Source organism: Brassica napus, chromosome A1 (genome assembly GCF_020379485.1).
Source record: "Brassica napus cultivar Da-Ae chromosome A1, Da-Ae, whole genome shotgun sequence".
NCBI lineage: Eukaryota > Viridiplantae > Streptophyta > Magnoliopsida > Brassicales > Brassicaceae > Brassica > Brassica napus.
Genome location: NC_063434.1, coordinates 11,284,614 through 11,299,455, shown reverse-complemented (window position 1 = coordinate 11,299,455; position 14,842 = coordinate 11,284,614). Strand labels below are relative to the sequence as shown.

Below are 14,842 nucleotides of genomic sequence, written 5' to 3'. Positions count from 1 at the left end.
GGAGAGGGTCATCAGATAGGAGCGAAAGACTATGCTACAAAACTGTAATCATGGAGATTATTTTCATCTGAACTATGCATTATTATTCATCACTTGACCCTTCCTCCTACTAAAATCAAACAACAAAAGAACTAATATATCGGCCTCATTGAGAAGATTAGGCTTATCAACAGGGATTAATTCAGACATATGCTTGTCTTAATTGATTTAATCATCGGCCAAATAAAAGAGAATGATAAGAAACATACAAAAAAGGACTCAGAATATGGGTGGTGATATAACAGAATGGTCGGCAAATCGGCTTTTTAAGGCTGATATTACGACGAACGAGACCTAATATCAATCGTCACTGTCCAAACAAAACATTAACAGATTCACAAAAAGAAAAACAACAATCTTTTTTTAAATAAGGGAAATAAATCTCAGTAAGCCAGCGTTTTTCACATCAAAGTAATTAAACTCAGACGGTAATTCCATATTTTAGCAATGATCATCATCAATTTACTTCCCACTAATCATTATAACTAATTTAAAGAATGTAATCGCCGAAATGGCTCCGTAGACCAAAAGAATCAAGATCTACAGGTTCCTATCAGAAAAGCGAAACACGTACATCTGTTTTTGTCCAATGTAGCATCAACGATCATAGCCCTTAAGCTATCGTCGACGTGGCATCGAACAGTTAATATTAATTTTTTTTTTTTAAAAACCCTCAGAAACCCGTTTAAAATCAAACACACAGAAGCGAACACAGAAACGGTGGGAAGTACGGTCAAGATAACCAAACCCGGCGCGGTCAGCTTCGAACACGATTCGTAAACGGACCCGGGTTAGGATCTGCGTACGGTCATGGGATGAAGACTAAACGGGGGATTGAGGAATAGAAAACCGGATGCAATCCTCGATTCAGTTCGCCTGCTGCGTTTAAAGTGTCATACGGCACTTCCTATCTTTTGGGAATTCTTCTTCATCGGGAGATTTCATCAAACGAAGAAACTATAAACACAGAATCGATTAAGTAAAAAAGTCGAAAAAAAACAGAGAATCAAAAGAAGACTATGAAGAAGATAATAGAGAGAGAAGAGAATGCCCAATTTATATAGAGGGTGGCGTAGCTCAAAACCCTAATATACCTATAAGTTTTTTTTTCTTTACCAAAATTGAAAATTCGTTAACCGGAAATAATAGAGTTTCTGGTTTACTCGTTTATTACATTAGGTCCGGGCATAAAATCCGAATCCGAAATCCGAACCAAACCCAAACCAAAAAACCCGACCCGTTAATCAACCCGAAATATAAAAATATCTGGATCCGAAGTGTTATTAACCGAACCCGAACAAGTAACTCAAAAAATCTAAAATTAATAGTCAACATAAATATTTTGAAACATATATAAGTATTTCAATTATTAAATTCAATATTTGTGGTAATATGATATATAATAATATATATTAAAATTTTGATAAATGCTTTAAGTACACAATTAGTTATAAATAAGTATTTTATAATTTGTTCATTGAAATAAAAAGTCTACTCTCTATAAGGCAATACATCTATACTATTAAAGCAGGATCCTATTGTCATAATTACCTTAGCCTGCCCTTTCCTTCACTAACATTTTTCATTAAGGACAATTAAGTAATATTAATAACAAATCTATATCCCTTATATATTAAAGGAGAAGCATTGTAATAAATGCATTCACACTATAATAGACACGTGGCAGCCTCACAATGATTTGATAATAAATATGCTAACGCGTTCACACTATATTCATAAATGTGTTCACACTATATACTTTGTATTTTTTTTAATATAAAACTCATATGCATGGTTCCAATAAAACTTTGGATTTTTTGGTTCGAATCAAAACAAATAACGAATCAAAAGCTAAACTATATATATATATATATATTATTTTTATTGTTTACCGATAAAGTTGGGCAAAATATTTATAAGTTTTGATTCAATTCGTTATCCGTTTTGAATTGAACCAAAAAATATAGATATCCGTAACTCTACGAAGCACATCAATTACTAAAATACAATTAAAAAAAACAAATCACAAATACCAATATTTTTAGGAGTGATTATCAAATTCGATCTGTTATATGCATATATATACACATATATGTACATAATTATATATATATATACATGTTATATATATTATAATTTATATAAGTTTTACAATATTTTTATGAATTAAATTTATTTTATTAGGTATTAATATTTAAAAAGTAAATAATATTTTATTTTTGTAATAAAACATTATTATTAAACTTTTCAATTATTTTAAAATTTTTATTTACGGATCAAATCGGATATTCTTTAAAATTCTAAATCATTTCGGATATCATAGTCACCGACTATCCAAGTGTTTAAAGATTGAATAGACATGAATGCCTCCAAATACTCGGATATTCGACATGTGCCAGCTCTATTTACGGATAGAGTTGATTTTTTATATGAAAAAAATTCACTAATGTCAAGGCCTTTTTAATTTTTAATTAATTTTAATTTTATCTTTCATGTATTATTTAGAACAAAAATGTCATTTAATATTAATTAAAAATATATTTATATATTTGTCATTTATTTTTATATACTTTTACATACACATACATGTGCACCGCACTTTATAAGTATTTACCACAACTGAAGTATCTATTTTTTTTTTTGGAAGTTGAAATATTTTTTTCTTATTGCTTCTTTCACTACCGACCAAATTGTAGTGAAATGATTAGTCTTAATAATTTTTTTTCTTTTTCTTGAATTATTATCCGTTTACAAACTATAATATAAAACCGTTGGTTCGACATGACGATTATCTAAAATTTATAACATAAAAATAAATAAATAATAATAATTTTTGGTTTTTACCGAAAAACTAAAAAATCAAACATTCTAACAGAATAAACCAAAAAATCATTTAAAACCGAACAAATATCCAAATTAAACATATTTAATGTGTTTTTATTTAAAATAACAAAACTAATCATCACATCCCGCGCAAGGCGCGGGTAATTACCTAGTTGGGTAATTATTTTCGGATCCAGCTCACATCAAATCTCTCTTGGGCCTGTTGGGCCTATTAAAAAATCATATTCAATTCTCACTTTTTTTTTCTTTGGGCCATTGATTCCAAGTTCAAATATTTTTTTTCAACAATTCTTAATTATTATTTTTTTCTTTTCTTAATATAATTCAAGCATTCATAAAAATAATTGAATTTTTTTATTGAAAATATAAATCTTTATTAAAAGTATATAATTTTTAATTAAAATATTAACCCCATGATAAAATTAATTTATCAGAGTTATACCAACTTAATTCATTAAAAAATAAAGTTTAATTTTTTAAACATATATAGTCATTTAAAATAAAATACGATAAATAAAGATAAAATTTTTAAGTCTTTTATAAAATAAAACACAAATATATGAAAATGTGACATTTACTAAATATTTGTCAATTGAGAAAAAAAACAAAAATAAATCCGCGCTTTGAAAGCGCGGATCAAAATCTAGTATTATTTACAAATGATGTTTGTTTTCATGCTTGATTTAATATTTTATTGTTATTTTATCAGTTTTATGAGTGATAGATTAATTGTTATTAATTTAGATGTTTTTCTTTATGTTTTGCTTAAAAAAATGTTTTTTACTTCGGTTATATCCGAACTGAACCGATATAACCTGAATCTGTACGATATATGATTACTTTATGGGTTTTAGGACGCAATATAATTTTGAACCGAACCGAAGTGTTATTATCCGAACCCGACCCGTACTAATAAAATTTTAGTATGGGATCTTGGAGCGTAAACCCAAAAACTCGAAAAATCCGATCCGAATACCAACGGATACCCGAACGTCCAGCTTATATTAAATCGTGAAATTGGAGTGAGAAGTGTGGAAAATAAAAGAGCTCTCGATATTGTTTTAAAGAAAACCATATCTTTTGAACCAAAAAAAACATATCATTGATGAAAAAGAAGAAAACCACTTCAGTCTTTTGCAAAACCCCAACCGCAAGGACGATGCCGGGTCTAACGATGGAGGTGGAACCCATTAAACCACAGTCTATTTAAATTTTTGGAACCTTCGATATGGCAAATCTTATCATTCTAACCTTTGCCTGGACTATAAAACCATTTTTTCAGATATATGTGCTTATTTGATGATCACTGCAAACATATGATTTGGTCTGAAGTAATGTCGGATTTTTATATACAGGAAAAACGATGGATCTGTGCGAGCAATGGCCCTTCATCCTAAAGAGTATGTGTAGTGTTGCAGACTGTGCATCCAGTTTTATCTTTCGAACACAAGGTTCATCAAGACTACGATCCATTTGAACACTAGCTAATAATATCTCTTTTTGTTTTTCGTTTTTAAAAATGCCTTTGCTTCTGCATCAGCTAACAACACCAAGAAATATAGCCTTCCAAAGGGAGAATTTTGCCACAACATGCTGTAAGTCTGTTAGAAGCTAGAGTTTCATTTGAAATTAAGGCAGTTTTTTTTGTATTATGATATATGGTGTCTTTCTCCGTGGAACAGTTCGCAGCAGATGACTATAATTAACGTAGTGGCTGTGAACGAGGATGGTGTAATGGTGACTGGAGGTAACAAATTTATCTGAATCCCTTTTCTGTGATTGTATAACTACCTAGCTCACCTTCATTTAACTAAAATTGTTTCTATGTATGTATGTACGAATAAAGGTGATAACGGAAGTATATGGTTCTGGGACTGAAGCTATTGTACAGCCTGGTACATATATTCATAGCTCGTTTCATGTTCATTTGCTCTTGATCTCCTTGTAAGGTGAAGATTTATAGAAGTCTCAGTATGGTGAATTACCATAAAACTTATCCAAATTTTACCCTTGAAGTGTTGGAAAGTGTATGATAATTAGGCCTCGGAAGCAATAATAATGGGTCTTAATTGATATTTTTGTTAGGCATATGGCAGGGTCACTGGAGAGTGAAGCGGGTACATATGTAGTGTGTTATGATCAGACATGTTCGAGATTGGTAACATGTGAAGCTGATAAGACGATAAAGATGTTGAACAAAGATGAGAAAGCAAACTAAGCGATGACGGTCCAGTGGGTTTTGAGGGAGCTTTGGCTCCAATACGGATCCAGGTCGAATCCAGCTGGCCACTAGAGGTAAAATTTGACATCCGGGGCCCAGTGTCCGCTGACCAAGACATACTCCAACTGATACTCAGTACCGCTAGTCTAGATCTAGTTTGGTGAGACAACGATACACCGGGTTATTCCAAAAAAATTGCAACTCCAGAAATTCACCCCACCCCTGTCAATTTCTAATAAGAAATGTAAACCGAAAAATTGATGTTTGAAACTTTGAAACATAAGAACTGAAAGCACTAACGACCAGGACCATCGCCGGACCCATATCATAAGCTACATAAGCGACGGATTAGAGGCCTATGGACTGTTGAATTTTTTCATTATGCATTTTCTCTGTTTTTAATTTTCCCCATATAAAGATATAATTTTATCTTTTTGGTTTAGGATCATAAAAAAAGTTTTTAACTTTTGGACTACGACACATGTAACATATTTGTACTATTATAGAAAACCACGACCAAAACAAATGTGGTCAAGGCAACTGAGTCTTTGCAACTATGTTTTTTTTTGCCATCTATAAATTTATTTATTATAGAGTTTACAAAACATAAAATCCAACAAATAAAAGACAACTAGACCGAAAAACATACAAGCCCAACTACAAACACTAAAAAAGGTCCAATGGGCCATTCAAACCCAAATCCAAGTAGCCAAACAAACCTTGCAACGTGTGTGGACACATGCTGGAACTTTCTACCGCCTTCACCGATTGAGAAACAACGCCGGAACACCAGACGTTCACCGGAACCGACGTATCTGTAACCAAGATCAAAGAACCCACACCGGTTTTAACCAAACTACATCATTATCATCGCTTGATTAAACATCTTGAGACAACATCATCGGCCAATCTGGCCAATCGATATCTCAACCACCCACAAATCAATTCATCACCTCATCGGAACTTTGCGGGTCGTACAACACCAAGCAAACCCGATCCAAGGCAAAACCACACAGATCTACGAAATCGTTCGAGATTAAAACGCCTACCATCAATCTTCAATGGCCGACATATTAGCATGCGACACCAATATCAGATTGAGAGGCAGAGTATCGGACGAAGCACTGATTCATAGATTGACAAAATCGGGATAAACCCGAAGATAAAGCCGGCGGTAGCGGTGCTGAAAAATTCAGTCTCCCGAAAACATAGGTCGGCGAAACAGAAGCTAGAAGTTTCCCCTTTCCAGAGACAAATCAGACAAACCACCATAGATTAGGTGCCTCCGAAACCAAAATTATCAGAACCAAGAGCTCCGATCAGGATTGGCTCCGATTAGAGATATTCAGCACCAAGAAAAACATAGGTCGGACAGCCGGTGACTAGAGGAGCCTTACCGTCGGCCGGAAACACCTTTGCAACTATTTTTGTTTTGCAACTGATCTTATAATTAAAAAATAAAAGTAAAGTAAATATCACTGATTGAAAAATATAATATGAAGGAGTTGAGTGCGATTTAAGATCCTGCATTGATCAGACCCGATAAAATTACAATTTTCAACGGAAGGTAAAGTCTATTATCATTTATCATATGTAGCACGACGACACCTGTTTTTTGTTTGCTATGATACGTAAGGGACACGTTTATAGTAGAGATCGTCATCAGATCTCACCGACCTTATTCAGATCTTTTCATTCGAAATTTCTTGTTTATTCCCCCAACATATCGTTTCTTTTTCTTTCAAGTGAACTTGACCCTATGATAAAATATCTACGACAGGTGTTACCCCAAAACACTCTATGCTCAGTTTACTCTCGTGGACCCACAGAAAAGCCCATTAGCCCAAAACCATCTCTCTCCCGTGGTGTATATAACCGCGTGCAACCAGAAACCCTAAAGACTCCCACCAAAAACATCACCGGAGAATCTGACGGCGGCTTAGCAGCGACTGCTACTGCAAAAAGATTGTTTATCTTCTTGGGGTATTTTACTTACCTTTGGAAGAAACATAACGTCTTTTGCGGTAGCTAAAAGCTAAGCTCGGTCGTTATATATACATATTTTATAAGTACTGCACTATTTAAAATAACACAATGGCAGCTGCTCGTTCACTCTCCGGCGCCGTTAAATCTCTTTGCTCCGCCGCATCCCACAACATTTCTGGTTCCATTGTCTTGAGGTACTTTTATTTAAAATGATCCGTTTTTATTTACTTAGATCATGCACTGTCTTATATTCCGACTGAAAAAACAAGTTAAATTATGTAATGAGAAAAACCAGCTGTAAAATTTTAATTATCAATACTGATATGTTATTATCTGTACGGCTACAGAGTTTGAAATATCAGATGATCACTTAGATTTAGTTTTTATTATAAAAAATGCCCGATATAGATCACGTTATCACGTTTTCACATTTTCATTATATCATTTAGCTCTTCTATCTTTGGCGAAATGTAAAAGACGGTTGTTCAAAAAAAAAAGAGTAAAAGACGCGAAAATATTATTATAGATTTTTATCGTATTCTTGTTGGATTCAGGAGGAGTTACGTTGCGACAGTACCAGGATTTGGTAAGGGAGGTTCCACAAGAGTTACGGTGGGGAAGATGGAACAAAGAGCAAATCAAGAGGCAGAGTCTGCGTGGGCCCCGGATCCAGTTACGGGATACTACAGGCCATCTAATCGTGCGGATGAGATTGATCCAGCGGAGCTGCGTGAGATGCTTTTGAAAAACAAAGCCAAGCCTTTCTGAGGATTTCAATTTGGTTGGTTCCACTAGACTATGTTGTAAGGGAGTCCTGTTTGTTATGTTCGTCTTAAATATATGGGATTCCTGTTTGTTATGTTCGTCTTAAATATCTATCTTTTGGAGTTTAAAGTAAAATAAAGATACCATATATTTCAGTTCGTATGAGTTCACGTTTCTTGTAGTTAAATCTCGACAGCATGAAAAACAACAAAGATCCAATACTGCCACGATTAGCTTGGTGGCTTTTCCTACCTAAGTATTGTTATTATATACATATAACGAGAATTTTCGTAACACCCATCCTCGAGGATCATTTCCTTTCAATACTTCTTTTTCACAGGGCCGGCTCAATGCATTTCGGAATCCTTGGGAGAATTTATTTTTGAAACTACAACTATTATTATTAAATGTTATTTTGAAAAAGAAATAATTTTAAATTATTACTAAACTAACTAATATTTTTTATTTCTTCATTTCTGAAATATTTTGTAACACTATATATATATATTAACATGATATTATATCTATTTTATATATTAACAAAAAATGTGAAATTTTGAAGTAGACCCGGAGCGGTGGCACTGACCCTATGATAATTTACTTCAAATAAAAACCAGATAAAATAAAAGCTTTAGAAATAAAAGCTCAAATTAGATTTTGATCCGTGCTTTAAAAAGCGCAGGATTAATTCTTTTTTAAAATTTTATAATTTTTTAATTATAAGAATTTTCTTAATTATAAGATTATGCGTTTTTATATATGATAACCATATACATTTAAAATTTATTGATTGTTTATGTTATAATCATAGATATTAGATATGATATAAAAAAAATTATATTTATATTTATGAAATTATTTTTAAAGAAGTTATTTTTAATTTTAATTTATTCTAAAGTATTATATTTATATACTAAAGATATTTTATCATTACATATTTTAATATTATTTTTTGCACATTTTATTTTTTAATGATAATATTTTATTTAATCATTTAGATGCATATATTTGTTCCAATTATATAAAAACACTGCTATGTAAGTTGAAAAAATGAAAGATATTTCACATTGCATATTTTAAAGCATTCTTTGCAGATTTTAACTTTTAATGATTATTTATTTATTTATTTACTTAGATGCATATATTTGTTCCAACCATATAAAATTCAACTATAAAAATTGTAAAGTGGAAAGTTTATGATTTTGTTATTTCTCATATTAGGAAAATACACTACAAAAAAAAACACATCAATTAATTTGTATCTCATATATAAATTATATTAGTTTAATCTATTTATTATCCACAAAATTAAGTATATTTCATATGATTAAAAATATCTAATTATTAAAAACAAATAAAATCTGGTCGAAAAAAAATTGCTACGGATATGATAAAGCTTTACCTATAGTAAATGGTAATAGTTAATTAGCATTTATGATTTTGTTTTGATTTGTAAAGAAAATTTATTTGTTACCATAAATATAGAGAAAACCACCAAAATAATCTCAAACTTAAAAAAAAAAGCCCAAAAAACTTGAATTTGTATATGAGTAATTTAAATCTTTAACTTTTAAATATTGGTCATTTTAATCTTGTTTTTATGTTGACCCAGTCATTTTAATTTAGCAATAGTCAACTGTTAATATACATTTAACGTTTGTTAAGATTAAACTACGTAACTTTAACTAAACCAGCGTCGGTTTTATCTTATTTGAAACAATAGTTGTTTCTTGTGAGTCAAGAAATTGAATTGAAAGACAAGTTTTCGTTTAAGTGTTAACTAGATCTTGACCCGCCCGACCGGGCGGGTATTAATTTTTTCGTATATTTTTTTGATTGTTTGTATTAATTGTTGCTATTATAAAAAAAAACAGACGGTGTACATATAATTTAAGGTACGTATAGTATACATAGGAAACATAAAGTTGAATTTGGAATTATGATCAAATAAATAACTAATAGTTAGCATGATACAAACTATAAATAAAATATCCTTAAATTTTGAAAGGTATAAAACATTCTATTTAATAGTTAGCATGGTGAGTATTTTCCTTTACCCACACCGGATACCTTAAAGCTTTCAATCACACGCCACTTTCCTATCATAAGGTCTCGCTGGATCCGAAACATGTGTGATCTGTTGCATGATGCATGGATTTTATGACCTTGTAAATAAACAAAAATCGATTAGAAACTTTAAGTATAACCAACATTTAAACAATGTAGGTAGAACTTACAGTCTTATCAGCCAAAACCATTTCGACTGTTTCATCAGCATAGGGAGGGGTTTGTTTTCTTGATTAAATCAGCTTCACCTGCACACACCATTTACTCAACCTTGGCTTCAAGTAGTTTAACAATGTAAAACTCTTGTTTGTTGACATTATAACCTCTAAGAAGCGAACTAAAAAAATTGTTTAGGAGCTATTGAGGTGATGTTGAATATATATATGCAAGGTACAGTATATATATGTATATATAACGTGATTGTAAAACCCTAACGAAGAAAATATACCTAAACACTTTACACGATAAAATCCCTTGATTTGCAACAATTAAATTGTTACCAAAATATCTCCTACTATACGCAAATATAGTCAATTGTTTGCAGTTGAAATATTTACAAATAATTTAATTAATGTTGAACTCTTCCGCAAGTTAGCAAAGAAAAATTGATAGGGAAATTTTTTAATGATAATTTATTATTCACCAAAATGTAGAAGTTAACGAAATTATAGGATACAATTTCTATATTTTATAGGTAAATTAAATATTTGAGAGTGATTATAGGTTAGAACTTAATTATTATCGGTAAAGATTTTTTTTTTTCAACAAATGCAAAGATATTCTGTTTAGATTTTGAATTGATTGATTTGATTAGTTCAGAAAGATTAGATCATCGATTGGTATAGCTGATTTATATTTTATAAGTCATGTAAAATCTCTATTAAATAACTTCCTTTTATCTATTTTATTAATAATATGTATGCTGCTTTGACTAACGTGACTTCTTTTTATATGTATTATTAATTAGATTCATGTATGAAAGAATAATTGGATTAATGATTTTAGTTTTTTCAAAAAAAAACTAAAGTTATAATCCATCGCTATCTAAACAGGAATATCAAGTTCTACGTCAAGAAGAAAACTGCAGATTAAACTAAAGTTATAATCCATTGATTTACTTTTGAAGTAACTCGATTCATCTCATTGTAGGAGAAGAAGAAATTTTTTTTCGTTACAGTGGTAAGATATATTTATATTTGCTTGAGAGTTTTCATGTAATTAAGTTAATTCACATATGTTTAACGTTTGAAGTTGTTTCCGTTTTTAATGCATAAATTAAAATGAGGAAATATGCATTAAATGATCGGAAAAGACAAGCTAATTTTAAGGAAAGAGTAATAATAGTTTCAGTGGCATTCAAAAGTAATTAACATTGAAAACTCAGGGTTAGTTTAATTGTGTACTCCTGTTTTAATAGATTAGATGACTTTTGTCTCAGTACTGTTCTTCTCAATAATTCTTGTGATTATGAAATAAAGATAAGTTAAATTTCCTGGGATGAAGATGCTAAAAACACCAGAACAAACATACACGGGCTGTACCAAGAAACAAAAGACAAAAGAGAGACACAACACTAACACGTCATCACCAACCATTGATATAGCTTTAAAGAACTTATAGAATAGCTTCTTGTTTTCATTAAATCATTATTTCTTTCTTACTGTTAGAGTTTCAAGATTAAGAGATATTGATTTTGATTCTTTCTCATTCTCAATCTACAAGAACTGCTGCTCCTTCCACCTGTTTCAACCACCATTGTTTGTGTTATGAGTCTTTAAAATGTTGCTGAAAAAATGAAACTAGATATAATATGTTCTTAAAGAATCAATCAATCAGCTTGAATGTGGCTCCCCAAATTTCTTCTTAAGCAGGAATGGCATTGATCTTATTCTTAGGGTTCTCAAAGCTCCTAAGCCCACTTTGCGCAATTGAGTAAAATCAGCCTGCAACACAGACAACCATTCAAATCGCTGCAGTGTCCTAAAAGTCTTGAACCTAAAGCAAAAACAAAAATAATCTTGAGGGAAAGAAGCAAGTGATTTCCCACAAGCACCTTTTAGCAACTCAAATGTATTCTTCTCTTCTTAAATAAAGCCAAAGCAAAGTGACAAAGTCATAATAGCTAAAACAAAGTTACAATCAAGCCACAAAGCCCCAAAGTCTCAACACCAAAACGTAAACCATGGCCATAAATAATAAAGAAATACACACAATATCTCTTCTTTAAACTCACGAATCACCCACTTCAGTTCTTCAGAAGGACGACCAGTATTTTCTTGAGTCCGTGGACACCACTTGACCATCTTGTTATAATCTACGTAAGACTCAACGAGGAAACGATCAAACTTCTCAGCTCGTTCTGGATAAACTAGCTTCTTCACAACATTCTTCTTCGGTCTGGGTTTTCTGTGGAAGGATGTGTGGTCAAATTTGGGGATTCGATGCAGAATATTTTATCAAACGATGGGATTACATTTAACGGAGGTTAAATATAATTAACGGTTGACTTTAGAGTAGTTTAATTGACCTAGTCAACATAAATGTGAGATTAAATCGGCCAATATTAAAAAATTGATGATTTAAATTGCTCAAATTTAAGTTTAAGTTTTTTTTGGCTTTTTTTTTGAAAGTTGGAGGTTATTTTGGAGGTTTTCTCCATAAATATAGGATATTTCTATTATTTTGTAAATATGATGAAAATCTAAGAGAAAAATCCTAAATTTTTAAAATAGGATCTTGTTTTAATAATATAGATGTGTTACATTATCTATAATTTTTATTCTTGCACTCACCTGCAATAAATATAGGTGTTATTGGTTTATATATTTTGACTGATTTAGAAATCCATATAGTATTTTACAAATCCAAGTAAAATATGCAAATTTGGAGGTTTTCTTTCAGATTTGAGTCTTTGTATTTTTAACTAAAAAATCCAAACAAATCCATTCAAATCCATTCTAAAATCAAATATATTAGTAAATCCGTACGATTGAATATAGAATTTATGAATCATTAAATCAATAACACATGATTTTAATAGAGATTTGAAAATCATGGAACCAATAATACTAGATTCAGTTTGGATTTTCAAATCCATTAAAATACAACAACCAATAACCCTAACTAACGGGAATGTAGATTTCATGAATCTACGAACTTATGTTAGGACAAGTAGATAACAAATAAAATAATAAGCTAATCGCATCTAGCATACATCAATCAACCTATAAATCTTTACGACTTATGACTTATCCGTCTGTGGCCTGGGGCTCAACCAACACTGTCCATCATGTACATGATCCTTACCTATGGATGATTTGAGGTCAATGAAGCCACCAAACGATGCTTTGATCATAGGGGTGCTTCATGATGATGAAGTGGGTAAGATATGAGATAAATGATCTACTTGGTGAGCATCTGGCAACTAGTGAAAAGTCGTCCACGTTGTTATAGCTTTATCACATGATGATAGCTTTGATGATGTTCTTACGGTTGTTAAAGCAAAAGCAAAGATCAAAGCTCAAAAGGTATATGGTTATGGACCTTTGAATGCAAAACATGTCTCGCCAAAAAAGGAAGAATGTGTTCATGCATGGAATACATAAAAAGCTTAGTTTTGCCGTAAGGAATCACCTAGGAAAAACTGTAGCTACGGCAGGATTGCCCACTGGGGGGAGAGGGAGGGCACTTCGCAGCGACACTACTGTCAATAATAACAAAAACGCAAAAACTAAAGATTAGATCACCTAATGATTATACTGGTTTGGTGGGTTCCCAGAAACCATCCAGTCTTCATCTGTGAAGACATTCAATTGAAACCGTCGAGAGATTAAAAATAACTCACACTTCTACGCTTAAAGTAGATACATCAGAAGTATCTTTAATGATAATTGTTCCTATCTGAGACGAAAAGTAAGAAGTTTGTGTTGCAAAATATCCAAATTGATTTAAGTTTTGCTAATTTATTTACCGCTGAACCACTTAGCTAAATCTGAGGTTTAATTTTATTTCTAATGCTAGGGAATACTTCACTTCGTTTGTTGAATCTTAGGTGTCTGCACATGTGAGTCTTACACAATTAGTTTCCAACAGAGAGTCGAAATATCCTTTGGTTTGCCATAGTTAAATCTATAAACGAAGAAGACCAATATACTCACAAAATAAATGAAATTTGTAAATTATTCATCAAAAAAGAGTTCAATGATCTTTAAAAAGAAGAAGAGGAAAAAGTATTTGGACGTGGCATATAAAAACCAAATGTCTTTTACGATGTTTTGATTGACCGTCGTAACACACGAATGATCTGTAAGAATATTTTATATTCTTATATGATCTATGTGTATATTGGTTTAATATAAAATTCAAGTTCGTATTAATGTTTTATATTGTAATATAAAAGACGATACCATGATGGATCGGTTTCGATAAAAGAATTAGAATATGGGTGTATTGATAACCCTCCTTCCTTGCCTTGTTAGTTATACATGATTCTTCTATAATGGTTATATACAATCATTTATGTATATGTTTTATAGTTGTGCTTGGATGTATATTAATCACATATAAAGTATAGTTTGTACTTGAAAGAGTACAAAATGAAAAGATGTGATAATTAAAAAGGCACAATACACACACATATATATACTCGCGTGTGGTGGTTATCAAAATGTGACAAGTGACTTTTCTTTTATGAGAGAAGAGTTACGATTGTGTCGCTATAACAGTTACGTAAGAAACGTATAAGCCACCGTAAGGGAACAAAACGTGATAAGAAGAGGTTTTGGATTCCTTTGTCCATCAAAGGGAATCATAAAGGATTAGAGGCCAAAGGGAGGAGAAAATCAATTGGTGCATTGCTTTCAATTTATCTTCATTAAGCATGGATTAAAGGTTAGTGTTTCTTTCTAATTCTTCTCTAAG

General features: G+C 31.5%; 1 protein-coding gene and 5 non-coding genes across 8 annotated transcripts; 1 reads left to right on the top strand and 5 right to left on the bottom strand.

The window, feature by feature from the left end:
• Positions 1-3: 3 nt before the first annotated feature.
• On the bottom strand, positions 4-102 carry LOC125579355. The gene has a single exon (XR_007317367.1). It is a non-coding gene; the product is annotated as a small nucleolar RNA snR60/Z15/Z230/Z193/J17 (small nucleolar RNA).
• A 152-nt stretch (positions 103-254) lies between these two features.
• On the bottom strand, positions 255-355 carry LOC125579358. The gene has a single exon (XR_007317370.1). It is a non-coding gene; the product is annotated as a small nucleolar RNA Z43 (small nucleolar RNA).
• Positions 356-420: 65 nt separating this feature from the next.
• LOC125579349 lies at positions 421-500 on the bottom strand. Its single transcript, XR_007317364.1, has one exon. It is a non-coding gene; the product is annotated as a small nucleolar RNA snoZ7/snoR77 (small nucleolar RNA).
• Positions 501-534: 34 nt separating this feature from the next.
• Positions 535-681, bottom strand: LOC125579396. The gene has a single exon (XR_007317414.1). It is a non-coding gene; the product is annotated as a small nucleolar RNA snoR2/U65 (small nucleolar RNA).
• Positions 682-911: 230 nt separating this feature from the next.
• Positions 912-976, bottom strand: LOC125579398. Its single transcript, XR_007317417.1, has one exon. It is a non-coding gene; the product is annotated as a small nucleolar RNA U49 (small nucleolar RNA).
• A 6,018-nt stretch (positions 977-6,994) lies between these two features.
• LOC106446764 (late embryogenis abundant protein 41) lies at positions 6,995-8,010 on the top strand. 3 transcript variants are annotated; one of them, XM_048771621.1, is made up of 3 exons: positions 6,995-7,284; positions 7,645-7,897; positions 7,933-8,010. In XM_048771621.1, the coding sequence occupies exons 1-2, from the start codon at positions 7,199-7,201 to the stop codon at positions 7,856-7,858; spliced, it is 300 nt and encodes a 99-aa protein (XP_048627578.1). In that variant the 5' UTR covers positions 6,995-7,198; the 3' UTR covers positions 7,859-7,897; positions 7,933-8,010. The 3 variants fall into 3 exon arrangements, with proteins under 3 accessions (XP_048627578.1, XP_022574195.1, XP_022574191.1); XM_022718474.2 differs by having other exon boundaries at positions 7,645-7,901; positions 7,937-8,010; XM_022718470.2 differs by having other exon boundaries at positions 7,645-8,010.
• Positions 8,011-14,842: the final 6,832 nt, after the last annotated feature.